The sequence below is a fragment of the Neopelma chrysocephalum genome, unplaced genomic scaffold (genome assembly GCF_003984885.1).
Source record: "Neopelma chrysocephalum unplaced genomic scaffold, ASM398488v2 Primary Assembly neopelma1_84, whole genome shotgun sequence".
In the NCBI taxonomy this organism is placed as follows: Eukaryota; Metazoa; Chordata; class Aves; order Passeriformes; family Pipridae; genus Neopelma; species Neopelma chrysocephalum.
The window spans coordinates 5,733,357-5,748,838 of NW_020897746.1; the positions used below are offsets into that span (position 1 = coordinate 5,733,357).

Here is a 15,482-nt window from a genome sequence, read left to right on the forward strand (position 1 = left end):
CAGGCTGCCCCAGGAGATGGCACCCATTTGCCCCAAGCAGCTCTCCCCATATGTGCCCCAGATGGCCCTGGGAGTGACAGGCTGGTCCCCAGGAGGCTCCAATGTGGCCTTGGGAACTTCCCCCAAATCGTGGCTTTCTGGCCCAAGGAAACCAGCACACACAGCTGCAACCAAACTTGAGCTGGCATTGGGGATGTGAGAGCAAGAGGGAGCAGAAAAGGGAAAATCAAAAAGGAAATATCAAAAATCCCCAACCCACATTTTAAATTAATTAATGATGTCCCTGGTGACTCAGCAGAGGCCAAATGGATCTGCTTCATGTTTTATTGAAGGATTTTGCTGCAGGAGGCTGAGGACAGGGAGAGACAGGGCAAACGGGGTGCTGGGGGTGCTCCCAGGGGAGGTGGCCCTGGGGTTGGGTGTCAGCATCCAGTGTAGGGCCAAAGCTGTCCTGGGTGCCTCATGTGCATGCCCAGGTCCCCTGCCACCATGGTGGCACTTGCATAATCATCTTTACATGGTAATTGGGATGGAAAAGCACAGGTTTTCTCCCATTCCTGGTGCCAGGCACTAACCTGGGCACTGCTGGAAGAGGAGGTGATTGGGGTGTAAGCAGCCCGGAGCAGGTGGGACCCTCCAGGACCAAGGAGGGCCTGCACTGCTCCTGCAGCATCCCCTTGCCTCTGGGTGCACCAGGGACAAACCTGCAGGGAAGCAGCAGCCTGGAAGCACCTTCTGGCTGGGCTTTCCAAAGAGGGGTTGGGTAGTTTAGTGCTTAACAGCCGCTGAGGGATATTATTTCTTTTTGGTGAAATAGTCTAATCAATCACTTTTTAATTCAGCCGGCTCTGGCACCTGGGACGCCCCGGGACACTGTGGCCTGTCTTGCAGAGAGAAATATGGCTGGATCACTGCTGGCCACTCACCTCTGGGGCTCAGCCCCACTGAGGGGGCAGGCAGTGTTCCTCAAACCCACCCCTCACCTCTGTCAGCTCTGAATCCCCATGGCAGGTATTACTTTCACTGCCCCCATTGCTTTGCATCGTGAGACCCATCCCGCTGAGGAGTTCCCTGAGGGGGAACAAGGCAGGCCAGCACAGGTCAGCCACCAGGAAGGGGTTCCAATGGCAAGGATGTGCTGGTGCTGCTATGGGGAGACAGTCAGGGCAGGGGGAGCCGGTTAAATCACAAACCAGAACAGATTCAAGGCCAGGAAAGTGCAGGTGCCAGCACAGGGACAGCAGGGCACTGCCTTGTCTGTGTTCACGGATGCCTGAGGGAGCAGCAGGAGCAGCCACCTCCTGGTTCCTGACTCCTGCCAGGGCAAAGCCAAGGCATGAAATCTTCCCTGGCCAAGCACCTGCAGCAGGTGCCCTTCCCCAGACCATCAACAGCCCCCGGGATCAGGGCCTGCTGCCCAAATCCATCCAAGGGATAACATGGTGAGCACTTTGTCCCCGAACCTTCAAACAGCTGAATCCCCTCAGGGACACGTGGCTCCTTGGTGATGGTCAAGCCTTGCCTAAACCTTGTCTAAACCTGCCTCTCAGGCTGGAAGTTTTTCTACTTCTTTCCCTGTCCATTGCTCTTCCAAGTGCTGCAATAGACTGAATCCATCCCCGATGCCAGTTTGGCCTCAGATTTATGGCCCAAGCCCCAAAATCCGCTGCCGCTTGTGAGGTCCTTCGAGAGAATCACAGCAGAAAGTGTTTATTTCCATCATAAAGATCTGTTTTAATATTTTAACATAAATCAAGCTGCGCTTTATGGTGATAATAAATTCGTTGGCAGAAACTGCCTTTGCAGCCCGAGGCGGCGGAGCAATTCAATTTGTTTGGTTTTAAGTGTAAGGAGCCGTAATTGAGAAGGGGAAAGTACAGATGTTTTAATTGAGTTTGCAGCTACCACCCAGAGTTGCAGGAGCCTAATAGAGAGGAAGAGGTGAGGGTCTCCATTAGCCTCTCGGCTTGCCATTTCTCCTTGGCCCGCAGCCCCATCCGTCACGGCCGTCCCCGCCAGGAATAGCTACTCCGTGCCTGCACACGAGGAGGAAGGGGATGGAAAAAGAAGTCAGACTAAACCAGATGTATAATGTGCATTTTATTGGTTTTAATCCCTTTTTTTTTTTTGAAAACTAATTATAGTCAGGACAAGCATCACGTGTGAATCTGTAATAATGAATTGTTAGTGCTGATAATGGCCAAATAAAAATAGACTCAATTCGCGATGGGTGAGAGGAGAGAGCTCATGCCCCGCACCCAGGGGTCACACAGCATCCCTCCAGCCAGCGCTGGCTGCACTGAGCCATCCCCTTCCCACTTTCTCCAGTAATTTTTAAGGCATTGCTATGTCATGTTTTATATGAAAAATGTTCTCTGCTGTAGAGCTTCTTTCCGTTAACCACCCCAATTTCTCGGATATATTTGTTTTGCTGCTGTGCAAGGACGATGGGTGTCTGGGAATTCGTGGTTATTTATTTGAGAAGCACTCATGCTCCTTTGGGGAGCAGAGTCCTTCCCAGTAAGGTACCACGGCAAAGGCTGGGGCCAGGGTGTGAGCCCTCAGTGTGCCAGTGCATCCAAAACCTGGATCCAAGCAGCTCCTGGAGGTACAGCCCCTCAGAAGTCACTGTCGAGGGGGACATATGGGCCAGGGAAGAGAAGGCACATCTGTAAATGTAAGAGGTGGCAGGAAAGGGGAGGGGGTGTCAGGCTGGGTGCTCTTCCTCCCCTATCCCAGGCAGGGCCAGCAGGGCAGCCCTGAGAGAGGAAGGGAGGGCGAGAGGAGATGGAATAACGGAGAACAGCCCCATTCTCTGGCTGCAATGAAATGTGAAGGCAAGAGGCTGAAATGGGCATGTGGAGGGCTGGGGCTGAGCTTTGCAAAGCACGGGCAGCCCAGGGCAGAGAGAGCTCTCAGTCCCTTCCATGAACCCACACCTGCACACTCGTGCAGAGGAACAGCCCCCTCAGCCTCTCCAGCTTCCAAAGGCTCATTTCATCAGCATTAAATTCCTCCCTCCAGCTCTGCCCAGCTCTCAGCTGCCTTGCAGGTGGCTCCCAGCTCAGCTGCCCCATGAATCTGCCCTCCAACCTACTGCTTCCTAAATGAGACACCAGCACCAGCTACCTGTAAAATACCTTCTTAATTTGGTACTGAAGATGCCACATCAGCTTTGCAGGAGCTCTTGGGGATGTTTAAACTCACTAGCAAGGGCTGCCAAAGTCTGTTTAGGATCAAGCTGCCGACAAGACAAACAGTCCCCCCGGATCCTCTCCAGGCAGCTCCACAAGGACACAGTGGCAGTGCTCAGGCTCGAGAGGTGCAGGGTTTTGCTTTAAAAGCCATAAAGTGGTTTTATACAGCTCCAGGTACTTGCATATTCCCCCAGGAGGAGCACTTCAGGTCATATGGAAACCAGAAAGTCCTACTTGAAAACAGAGCTTGATTAAAAAGAGCTGCAGTTCAAAGCTTGCTTTAGTGAGTGGTGACATTTAATACTGCAGCAAGTGCAGAGGGCAGGAGGATCTGACATGCACCTGGCTTTGAACCTGCTTAGATAACAAGGGGTTAAAATATTTCAGGTGAAGACTTTTAATGTTCTTCCTTTTGTCAGGAAACCCCATTTGATCTGTGCCCAAGGGCCTCAGAGCATAGGTCTTGGTGTTGTTTGTCACTGTGTGGTGTTACAGTGACCAAAATTGCCTTAAAAGCAGAGGCTCACCTAGAGCTGCCTAAGGTAAGAGCAGCCCCATTCTCAGAGAAGCAGAGCAGAAGCAGCCCAAAGCCCACCTTAACCCTGTGCAGAAGGAGAAGAGGGGGGATTCAAGCCCAGTTCCAGCAGGGTTTCAGGTTTTCCTGCCCCGTTTTGGGAGCTGTGCTGCTGCAGGCAGGATTGAGCCAGGACACGGCCGCTTCCTCCTGGCACCAGCACATTCCCCTGAGTTAACACCCACCTTGTTTCAAGGCTAATTACCCAGCACGGGGAGCTGGGAACGCATCACTGTGCACAGCCGGAGCTCTGCGGGCCTCTCGCGTGTCAGGACTGGGTAATTAGCACCTCCCCAGCCCATCCCCGATCCCGACCGCTGGACTCAGGGCCTGGCTGCTTGTAGCAGCCCCGTGCAAAGGGGAGAAAGGGACAAGGGCTCTGGCAGCAGAAACCTCCAAGCCGTCTGTTGTTGCCGAGGGACGCAAGGCTGATTGCCTTTCCAGGGGGAAGAGCTGTATCCCTGCATGCAGAGGGGTATTGCTCTGAGCAACTGGGCTGCCACAGCACAAGAAAACAGGATGGAAGTGTTAATGTAAACTCCCAGGCTGGAGAAATCCAGCTCTAAGCTACAGATCCCAGGCAATCCATGGTGCACGAACAAATTAATGACTCTAGAAAATGAAAATGTAACTGCAAAAAATTACGTCCTTCTGAATTAGGTCTATTCCCACTCTAATTTCTTCCTTCAGGTGGCACAGGAGGTTGGTTTGAAGGAGTCTCAGCAGAAAGGAGACTCAGTTCTCCCAAACTCCTGCTGGATTCTGCACAGCACATCCCTGCCTTTGGGAGAAGGGACATTTAGCCGATCAGTGCAGTGAGCAGCCGAGGCTGTCTGCTCTTCTGTGTGCTGAGACCTGCAGCACTCAGAGAGCCACTGAGGGACAGGGAACGTGCTGCTCCGACAGAGCCGAAGGCAGAAATGGCTGGACACTGGTGCAGGCTGCCAAGGGCTCAGCCCCAGGGCTTTGTCTGAGAACCACAACTGTGACAAGGCTGAATCCACTCCATCCACACCCAAAATGGAGCGAAGAAAGTCTGTGTCCAGGTCTGATCCGTGTCACCAAGCCAGTGGCCTGGAAACTTCCCTTCACACTGCCTCTCCCCCACTGCACAGTCCCAGAGGGGGAGCTGAAATGCTGGAGTCTCTGGAGCCCCAGAGGGAACGTGCTGCTATCCCCCATCAGAGCTTTGACTCGCTCAGGACAATGTTTGCAGTCACAAACACAAAGCAAGAAAAGCCCCAAATGAGCACAAACACAATCCAGAAGGTGTGCCTGAAGGGGGAGAGGTGCTTGTTCACTGTCCCGCTGCCAAAGACCAGCTGAGTGTCCTTCCGACTGCAGTATGCGAGGAAAGCCGGGATGAGATACTGGATCCCATTCCCAGCATAGGCTCCTGTGATCCCCACCAGGGACTCCAGATCGTGGGTGCAAAAAGCCACCAGCACTGGGGGAATCAATGTGATGGCAGGAAAGACAATCCTATCCACCACCCACGGGTAGGTCCCCCCTTCTCTGTGGAAAAGGGTCTTCCAGTTGTTGCGCAGGGTCACTGCGATGATGGGGAAGTTGGTGCTGATGGTGAAGACGGGGAAGAGGCCCAGGAAGTACCGAATGAAGGCAACGTTGATGATCTCACAGTTGGTGAAGTTGAGCGTGTACATGTCCATGAGGGTGTCGTTGCGGAAGCAGTAAATGGCAGTGAAGGACAGGAGGCTGTAGAAAGCCAGGATCAGGATGTAATCGAGCAGCACGAGCTTGTTGACATGCTTCTTCTTGGAGATGGGTGTGATGAGGGATGGCAGGGAGTGCTGGCACATGAAGGAGTAGACGCACACCCCAAAGAGATTGCGGATGCCCGACAGCTGGGCCATGGACGGGTGACCTTCAGCTTGGCCTCTGCTGATGCGGATGAGGGCCAGAATTATCATGAGGATGAAAGCTGGAGAGAGAGAAGGTTTCAGGTCAAGCCCAGGCCTGCATTCCCCACGACCCTCCTCCCATCACACCATCAGTCTTGGCACCAGCTCTCTCTCCTGCAATGCAAGAGCATCTCTTTTATCTCTTTGATGTACCACCTTATCTGAGAGTGGTACATCAAAGGTAAGGTGTACAGGAATTAATTGTGATTTGCTGTCAGTGCCAGTCAGCAGATAAGGTAATGGGCTCAGGCATCTCCCTCCAGTCTCCTTCCCACAGGGACTTGCCCTCCCACCCCCAGGAGCACAGGGCTGCCCTGAGCCCTTTGGAAGCATAAGGTTAACATGGCTGGGGAGCCCATCACCCTCAAGGCTCTCAGTGTATGGATGCTTCTGCCACACACACTGGCTCAATATCACCATTTAAAATGGCTTAAGAGATGTTTGAGCTTTGACCTCTAAAGAAAGACAAGATTAAATCTGGCTCCAGTCAACCTCAGAAATATTTCTACACAGTTGCAACTGAACTAATGTTACCAAGACCTCCCCTATGTGCACAAGAGCAGCAGTTACTACCAAGTTTTCCTGTCCCTGTGATCTGTCGAGCATGATAGAGCAAGAACTAGCCAGCCATTTCCTGGGCAGGAGGAACAGGCTGTCTGTAGCTAATCCCAGGGTGGAGAAGCCAGTCTGGAAGGGACTAAAGCAGCACTGAAAGACTGCTATTAAAATTCATCACTTCTAGGCACAAAGTCTGCTCATCTTTCCCCTTCACTTATGTTGGGGAAGAGCCTAACAACATTTTACAAAGCTTATCACAAACAGCAACGTGCCAGGGACAAAATGAATTGAGGAGATCGGGCTAATGCCCTTATTTACTCTGAGGGTGGAAATTTGAGCCAGCAGCAGTTAATGTGAGACTCTCATTCCTAGCATGGCACATAAAACCAGCAGAAAACTAATTCTGGTGTCACAAAAATCGCATCAACCTGGGAAAGATGATCATCAGCTGCTGGAGTTAACAAGCAACAGAGGGGGGAAAGGACCTGCCTGGCAGGGCAGCAAGCAGCGAGATTTACAGTCTGGTGCTGGCAATGGATGGGCCACTGTGGCTTGCACAGAGCTGTCTGTGCACTCTGTGAGGGAACAGAGCCGTGAATTATCAGGTAATGAAAAAACAACAAAATGCTGAGACTACTATTACAGACAACTTTGAATGTCATAAATATAAATACAGAGGAATTAAACTGAGCAGTGCACAGTCCAAGCTGGGAGCCAGGCAGGCTCGCTGTGGGGTGACAAGGACACTGGCTTGTTCCGTGCCCAGTCCTGCTCTCCCTGACACAGGCAGCTGGAGATGGGGAGCTCTGCCAGGGATGAGACTAGGGAAGACAGTTACAGACCAGTTAGTGAACGCTGCCTCTCCTGTGCCCAGCCAGACCAGATTAACCTTACTAAACATCGGCTCCTGCACACCCCCAGCGCTCTTTGAAACCCAGTTTCTCCTCTCTCAGTAATCCTCTTCCTCCTGCTGCAAACACCAGCTCCAAGCTGCACGCCACATTTCACCTCATGCTGCCTCAGGAAACCTCTCGCTCCCAACCATTTCCCAGTGACAGGGCACATCTAACAGCCCTCCACAAGCACTGGACTGATGGCAGCAGATCCATTCCTTCACAGCACCATGAGGGCCCGGCTGCTTTGGGAGAGCTGGGCTCTACTGACTCCCTCGAGAGCAATCAGAGAGGGCTGTGGAAGGCAACAGCTCATTGCTCTGGGGGTATGCAATTCCCCTTGCCTTCACTCAAGCCAGTGAGAGAGGGGCACTGCGAACACAGGTACAGTTTTTGTGCCTCCCCCACATGTCCCGGAGGGGAGATGCCTGCCAGCCATATCTGCTCAGCAAGAAAGCCAGAAAGAGCTGTGTTCCGGGTGATGTGACGTGGCTGCGCTCCCCAGGGCTGCACAGCCTACAAGGAAGAGGAGAAGATGCCCTGAGCAATAAGACAAAGCAGGCTGGGCAGCTCTGGATATGTGCCGAGACTGTTCCTTTCTGTCTTGCCTGGGAGAGGTGGTTGAGCTCTGGGGCCCAGTGCTGAGCTGGTCCTGTATCTGGATTAGGTGAGTCTCAGAAGCCTTGCACCTCTTCCCCTGCACACCAAGCAGTGAATCTCCTCGTGCTCTGCTCAGCAGAATGATGAGTGACCTACTCTCGCCATTGGCTCAAAGTCCCACTTTCTGCACCAGTGCCAACAGGACCAGTTCAGGGCAACTTCCAGGTGGGCACCTCATCCTTGGAGCACCTCCCATCTCCTCTGCCCTGACATGTGCTTTTCTGGCAGGGAGCACTGAAGGAACAGAATTCTTGTGCATTCCCTAAACGATAGATAGAAGTCTTTGGCTTAAGCAACCAGAATTTAATACCTTTGTTTTTTCTTAAATACTCATTCCAGAAATTAAACTTACTAAAATTACAAGGAGTGATGATCCAATACTAAGATCTAAACTAGTGTTTCCAGCAAGGCAAGCTCTGCTCCCCTTGCCTGAGCACTGGTGTTTCTGCAGATGCAAGATCCTTCAGAGAAATGGTGCTGGGTACACTGGAAACCTCCCCTGCAATTCCAGCCCTAGAGGACAACAGCAGCCCTGCCCCGATGGTTGGTTTCTCTCCCTCCCTGCAGCAGAAGAGTTTCTCAATTCTAGAACCGGAGAGCTAAAACATTTGCATGTCAGATTTATCTCTCTGTCCCTGGGAGGAGGCAAGCCCAAAACCGACACTCTGAAACCTAGATATGGTTTGGATGATAAGTCAAGATGAAAAGAAGATGACAGACTGACTGACAGGCAGCTTTGAGCAGAAAAGAGGCAGCACAGGATCCTCAGGCACACAAAAAGCTCCCACTCACCTGGGACAGCAGGCTGAAGGCACTCACACAACACTACTTTGTGTCACCTATAGCTGCCACATCAACTGTCCAACAGCGTTCCTTCACCACAAGGATCCTGGTGAAGTCAGACATGGGTTCATAAAAAACCTCTTGATCTGTTCCTCTCCACACAGGACAAAGGATGTCCCAGGGATAAAACACCTTCAGACACCATGGCCAACAGCACCCAGAGCCAGGTGGGCAGTGATGCCATTGTGGATTGTTAGTTGCTTACAAGAAAACTTTGCTTTACACCTTGTTTTATATAAATGCTTAAAAAGCAATCGAGGATTTTGCTTGTCCTGATTTTTCCACAGTGTCAGACCCACTCCAAACCCCCAAACCACAGGCTTGGCTCAGAGGCACTTCTTGTCTCATTTTCTCTCCTCTAGATGTTCGAGCATCATTTTTGGTGTAGGATGGCAGTGAGCCTGTGGAAAAAAATAAAGAGGGGCTACGCCATAAAGGAAGAGTTGTGATGAATCTCATCCCAACCATCCGACTGCCTCCCCTGCAGACTCTCTTTGTTCCCATCACTCTTTGAGCAGCAAACACTGGCTCTTCTCAGATAAAGAAGACCTTTTAGACAGCTACTGCTGCCTCTCCTGCTTGACTGAGATGTTGATTCAGAGACAGGGCAGTTCTGCTCTGGTTCTTGCAGGTGAAATAAGGCTGAATATGGATGAGCAGGCATCCAAAGAAGTACATTTTGGGAAATATGGGAGTCAGGGGATATTAAGAAATACATTTTTGTGCACTTTGATAGAAGCATCACAGAGCTGCAGAGAAGCAGTGAAGATAATTTAGCCATTCCAAGTTTAAGGATCGTTTTGCAGAGCCAGAGAAAACACCTTTGCAAATGAAAAATGCTGTTTGTACATGAGCTTCATCTCTCTGCAGAGAGGCTATTGCAGAAAAGAAAACAATAAGTCCAAGGCTAAAACACATTTGTTTTCCCCCCATCCTGGTAGGTTCCTGGAAGAACTGATGCTCAGAATGCGCTTCTGGCTTAACCCTCCCTTGCATCCCTGGAAGACACTATAGCTGTGAGATGGTCACGTCTTCTCCAACTCTGTCCCTGCTCTCATTCATCCTTCCACGAGCAAAGCCCGGAGAAAACATCATCATACTTGCCTGCTGTCCCTTCCAGGGACCCAGAGAGGCAGTGGAGTGCAGCCACCCCACGCCTGGCTGCTCCCCTGCCCCCCAGCCATTAGTCTGAGCCGGTGCCACGCGGCGCTGCCGACACGTTTGTGGCAGGGCCATCCGTCACCGCCGGCTGACGCCGTGACAGAGCTTCCCTGTCGAAGCAGAGAATCAATATGCCAGGAAATAATGATAATGAATCACCCTTTCCCAACACGTGCCACTTGCTTCCCTTTTCATACATTAGGTGGCAAGATGGATTCCATGAGGGAGATGTTTTCAGGAGCTCCCTGAGCCCAGTCTCTTTGGAAAGAGGACGATCTCTCCCCACCTTAGCCCTGATCCTCCATCAAGCCAATACACAGCAGACCACTCTTAAACAGAGGAACAGATCTCATTTAGTTTAGTGTTAGGCAGCTCCTTCAGGAGAAAGGGCATAAATGCAAGAGCATCTGCTCTGTACACACTGAATGGCCCAGCAGCACATCAGTCAGTCCTATCTTCTGCATCCCTTCCCTGTTGTCTCCTTCCCTGCTGATTTCTTTCTAGGATGCTGGTGCCCCCCCCTCAGAGCCAGCTGCCTTCCAGCAGTGTTTTGGGTAAGCTGAAGAGCCCACTGCAACTCTGGAACTGCCAGGCATTATCAATACTGTGCCATTTAAACTATTAAAGCATGGCTGGAGTTCACCATGCTGGCAGAACAAAGTATCTGAAATTAAGACATTGATTTTTAAATTTAAAACTCATTTAGCCAGTTTCTCTTGCAGAAGCTATATCCCGCCACTTGTTCATGACCTCCAGCTCTCTGTAAACTCCAGAGCAGCAGCTGATAAATTTCTCCAACCTTCAGAGGGGGTTTCTATATGAATTGACTGTAAAGAGGTAACATGAAAACCAGGTTTGCTCCATCAGTTGTGGGAGCTGGAGTAGTTAAGGATCAGATTTGACGACGACAGACCCTAAAACACTGTCTCTAGGAAGATGAAGGATTTATGAGTGCAGAGACTGTGGGGAAGCAAGATGGATATGCTCATAGAAGACAGCAATTCTCTGGAGAGAGATGTCAGAAGGAAAAGAGGAGGGAAGTTACTTCCCAGAAGAAGAGTATGAGCAAAAGTTGTGGAACATGTGTGGCTCCTTCCTCTAATGGAGTGTTACCCTCCCTGCCCCAAAGCCTGAGGCAGGTCCACCTGGCAGGAGACTGTTGCTTATACAGCAGGGGAGGCACAGCCACATGTTGGGCAGGTTAAGATCACAGAAGTGTGACACATCTTACCAGGAAGGCAAGAAAAAGCCTCTGAGGCATCTCCACTCCCCCAGCTTTGACTGGCTCCTGCTGCAGCCATCTCCGACTCTGCTGCCTCGGGCCAGGCAGAACCCGTTTCCTTCACAAAGGGAAACTTCATTAAAAAGTACCATCAGGACCTTTTGGCAGCCAAAAGCGGTTCAGCAGGGCTTCTCTGATGTAAGGGCATCATTTCCCTGCTTTTCTTCATCAGGTCCACAATGCAATAACCAAGGTTTACAAGTAGCCTCCCCTACCATGGTAACAACTCCTGCTGTGAACCTGTTGGAGCTGCCCCCTCTCAGCCCACCTCAGCTGGTCCCACAGACATCTGCACACCAGCAACAGTTCACAGGGAGAAAAACGGCTCTGCACTCGGGTGTTTATCATGGGTGTTTTATCTCAACATATGGGAAGGAAAGAGCAGCCAGCGAGGCTTGTTTGCTTCTGGTGGAAAATTACCCGCGTAGTTTATTGTCCTCTCTCCGCCGGTCACCCTTGGCAGAAGCACCATAAAGCCTCTGCAACCAGGACCCTGCTCTCAGCTCTGCTGTTGACTTGGCCTATTAGCTCTGACAGTCACTTCTCTGTCCATGTCAGAATTTACTCTTCTGTGAGAAGGGAATGACACACATTTTGGTGTCACCATGAGCCTGAGCTACAGCTGTGTGTACTCTGGAAGCACTGGGTGCAGAGCACCCATGTTCCATGAAATCCAGGTGCTTTGCAGCCTTAACCACATCATCCCCATCCTGATTTGGGCCCTACCCAGAAAAGTTTTTTATCATTTTGTTCCAACAACACACACTCTGAACAGAGAACAGCTTTTCATGCCACACCACCACTCTGAAAACCTGTGTGAGCACCGTCATCCAGACCCTTTAGCAGGGCTAAATGTGTCCTTACATTTCCAGCTCCCCTTCTTCAGGTCTCAGACCCATCAGTGTCTCCTGCTGCATGGATAAAGTGCTCTTTTCAGGAGCATCAGCTCCTCAGGCAGGATCTGAGTTGTCCTGTCCAGCACTGCATATCACTCTCCATCTGCATCTGAAGCTAACAAGGCTCTTTCTCTCACACAGGCACTGCTTCTCCCCACTGCCCCCCACAAACAGGACTGAAATGAGCTCCTCAGCCGACAATTCCAAAAGCAGGCATGACAGAAGCACAGCATTTTAACTAACTCTTCATAAATATATTCACTTCTCTTAGTGAATTATTTACCCTGGGCTCCAGCAGCAGCTTCATCTGCTCCAAAAGGGATAGAAGAACATGAAGTAACTTTGTTGAAGCAGCTTGTCAGAATAAACATGCAACAGTGTCCTGATTTACAGTCCAATTCCCTCTTCTTCCTGTACGCCCTGCATTGTGGGAGGGAAGGGGCAGAGATCAAAATGGTCCCTCCTGAAGCTGTTTACAGAAAGCTCCATTTCTGATGTGAAAAGAAGCCACCCACTTTGAGGACTGTGGCACTGGCAGACTAATCTCTCTGCAGGAGACTGGAAACACAGGACTTCAGATAACTGTCACCCCATCCTAAATCAGCCTCCTCTCTAATTCTCAGTCTCAGCAGCTGAAGGGACGTAGCAGAGTGACTCCAGGTTTCTGCACTGAATCAACTCCAGCACAGCTGGTTCCACTGCTAAGGATGGCAGGGACATCCTTGAGACTGCTCACAAGGTGAGATGGTCTGAGACCAGTTTTGTGCAGAGCAGTGCTGTAAAGAGCAGGGCTCTGGTGGAGAGAGCAGAACTACCAGAGAAATCAGCAGATATGGAAAGTCAGCCCCACTGGCATGCTCTGGAGAAGGTTTCCCCAGAAGCCTTCTGCCAAGTATCCTGGAAGGGGACGGGGTGGAGAAAAAAGGGCTTAACACAGACTTCCAGGCTATTCTTGTCTGCTTTCCCTCTGTCTTGCTGGCCAGGGAAAAAGAGCTAGGGGATAGGTTTTATTCCTGGGCATATAATTGTGGGATCATTGTTTGGGCAGGGTTGGGAATGCTCTGTCTCAGGGGCTGCAGTCACTTGAATAGATGTGGTACGATCTGACTGTGCTACAGGGACACAACTGAGCCTGCAGCAACCAAACCCACAAGTTTATTCCTCTATAAAACATCTCTTTATTAAAATACAATACTTTCTAATAACTACGATGCAGCATCAAGAGCAGCACACGCTGCAAATGTCCCACGTGGGAGCTGTCTGGGAACATTTGCCAGAGACTATTCAATAACAGCAGTGATAATCTTGCTACCAATGTCTTTAAAGCCAACAGTCCTCACCTATAGAGTTGGACATCTCAGGCTGCAACAGGCTGCAACTAATCGGGTTAGCTGCTTAATACACAATAGCCCAGTGTTTGCTGCTGAGCTCCACCAAGCCCTGTCCTTTTGTTATCTTTCCTAATCCATATCCTATCCCATGACGCTGCTAGACAGTTATTATCCAATATTATCCAACAGTAAAGAGGTAGGGCTGTGCCTCAGTGAGCTGTGTCCCCTCTGCTTTGAGAGGTGCATGGGACTTGCCTGGCTCAGTCCCTTTTGCTGCCCTTCAGCAGCTCACCCCTAACACCACCCACTTACTCAGAATTGAAGAAATGAGGGGGAAAAAACCCCAGCTAAATATTCAAGTCTCTTTAGAGAACAATCCATCACCACCACAGAGTTAAACCCTCCAGGAAAACAAAAGAGCCTTAAGTCCAAACAGCAGAATTGAAAATACCAACAGCTCTAATTTGTTGATGGCTTAGTTGGTGTAGGCTTCTGTGAGAGACTCCCTGCTCCAAGAACCTTGTAAAAGACCTGGAAACAGGCTCTAAAACTGGTAAAGGACTTGGGCTAATAACAGCTCTACACTTTTACAAGACTGAAGTGGAAGGGAGATGAAAGGAAGGAACGAATTACAGTCTGGGGAAGAACCCTCCTCACCCCAGGGGAATGATTCATACTTACCTGGCCCCATCTCTGCTCTTAATAGAGCTGGGGGAGCCAACAAGACTAACTCAAAACAAGGTTCATAACTCAAAACAAGGCTTCACTGTAAGCACTGCTGCCAGGACTTAAACCAAGTGATTTTTCCTGACTAGCCCTTTCTCCAGGGAAGCACAGCAGGCAGGGTCCTTGTTGCATCCCCTAGGGTGCCTGTGCTCAGTCTCCCAAGGCAGTTTAGGTACCAGAGGGGCTTTCAGAGTTGGGAAAGGGATCAGAGCTTGTGTAGGCAAAGCCTTACACACCCGCCAGCTCCTGGAGAACACAGATCTCTAAGCATGGATAAGGCCAGCAGTTCAAGCACCAACTACTGCACTGAATTTAACCATTGGCACTCACCCACACAAAGGCAATTGGTTTTGCAGCCAAGTGTGTAAGCTGTTACTCTTCAGAAGTCTGCCAACAGCTCAGTGCCTCTGGAAGCCCTCTCTGCCACCAGCCCCCCTCCACCTGGAGACACAGATCCATGCTCTATGCTCCTACCAGTCCTGGCAGGGAAGCGTCTCGCCATGCCAGCCTTGTTTCCAGATGAGCTGTCCATGATCAACAGGCCCAGACAAGAAGAGCCCATCTGTCTGGGCTCTCTAGCAGTACAACACTTGGGCTTGCAAAGCTCCTCCTTCAACTTTCTCCCTTTAGGGGCTTCAAAGATGCCTGTCCTACCTAGTCCCTTACCCTGGGAGGAAAAGTGCAGCCAGATGAAGGGCTCATCCCTGCCACATCTCCATTTATAATTTCCAGTTCGGATCCCAGTGTTTACGACTATTTTTCAGAGACAGAATGAAATTGTTCTTGTCTGCAAGGTGTGGAAAGAGACCACTGTAGGCTTTGATAGCTGATGTGCTGCCAGTGATGAGCATGAGGCTCTGGAAGAGGCTGGTGACATTTGATTATCACTTAGATCAGGAGAAAGAGGGAAAGCAACTTCCAAAGGCAAGGCTGACACTGTTACAAACACGAGCAGAAATGACCTTCACACACAGCTAGCTCTCCCTGCTGCCAAGAACCATCCTCTCAGCCGCTATCATCTGAATCACCAGTACACCTGGGGCAGTGCTGCTTTACATCAGCCTCTGCTGCTCCAAAATCCAGGTGCTTTCCACGGGGCTGGGGAAAAGGGTGTGCAGTGGGTCCTGTGCAGAAGACACACTGCAAAGTCTGTACTGACCTCCCAGCTCAAGGAGGCTTGATTTTCTCAAATCATGATGGAAAGCATGGGTCAGCTTCCCATCCACACCAAGATAACGGGCATGTCTAAGCTGAAGCAGCCACTGTCTGTGTGGGAAATTTTTCCCAACACAACAAACAGGCAGGCTGGCAGCTCCAGTGTTGCTCTGCTGCTCAGAGTGCTTTGCAAGAGAACCACCCTCAGCACCCATGGCTAAAACCAACTCAAGGAAAGTGAGGTACAGATTATATCAGGACAAAGAGTTCACAACTGGCCATTG

General features: G+C 50.6%; 1 protein-coding gene across 5 annotated transcripts in view; it reads right to left on the reverse strand.

The window, feature by feature from the left end:
* TMEM104 (transmembrane protein 104) overlaps nt 1–15,482 on the reverse strand; it is a 56,993-nt gene that overhangs the window by 10,687 nt on the left and 30,824 nt on the right. For 4 of the 5 annotated variants that reach the window (XM_027691396.1, XM_027691399.1, XM_027691398.1 and 1 more), the window contains exon 10: nt 2,086–5,713. In XM_027691396.1, the coding sequence (XP_027547197.1) occupies nt 4,953–5,713 (761 nt within the window). In that variant the 3' untranslated portion in view covers nt 2,086–4,952. Of the gene's footprint in view, nt 1–158; nt 165–2,085; nt 5,714–15,482 lie in introns of those variants that run through there. The other variant, XR_003535553.1, reaches the window with a different exon arrangement.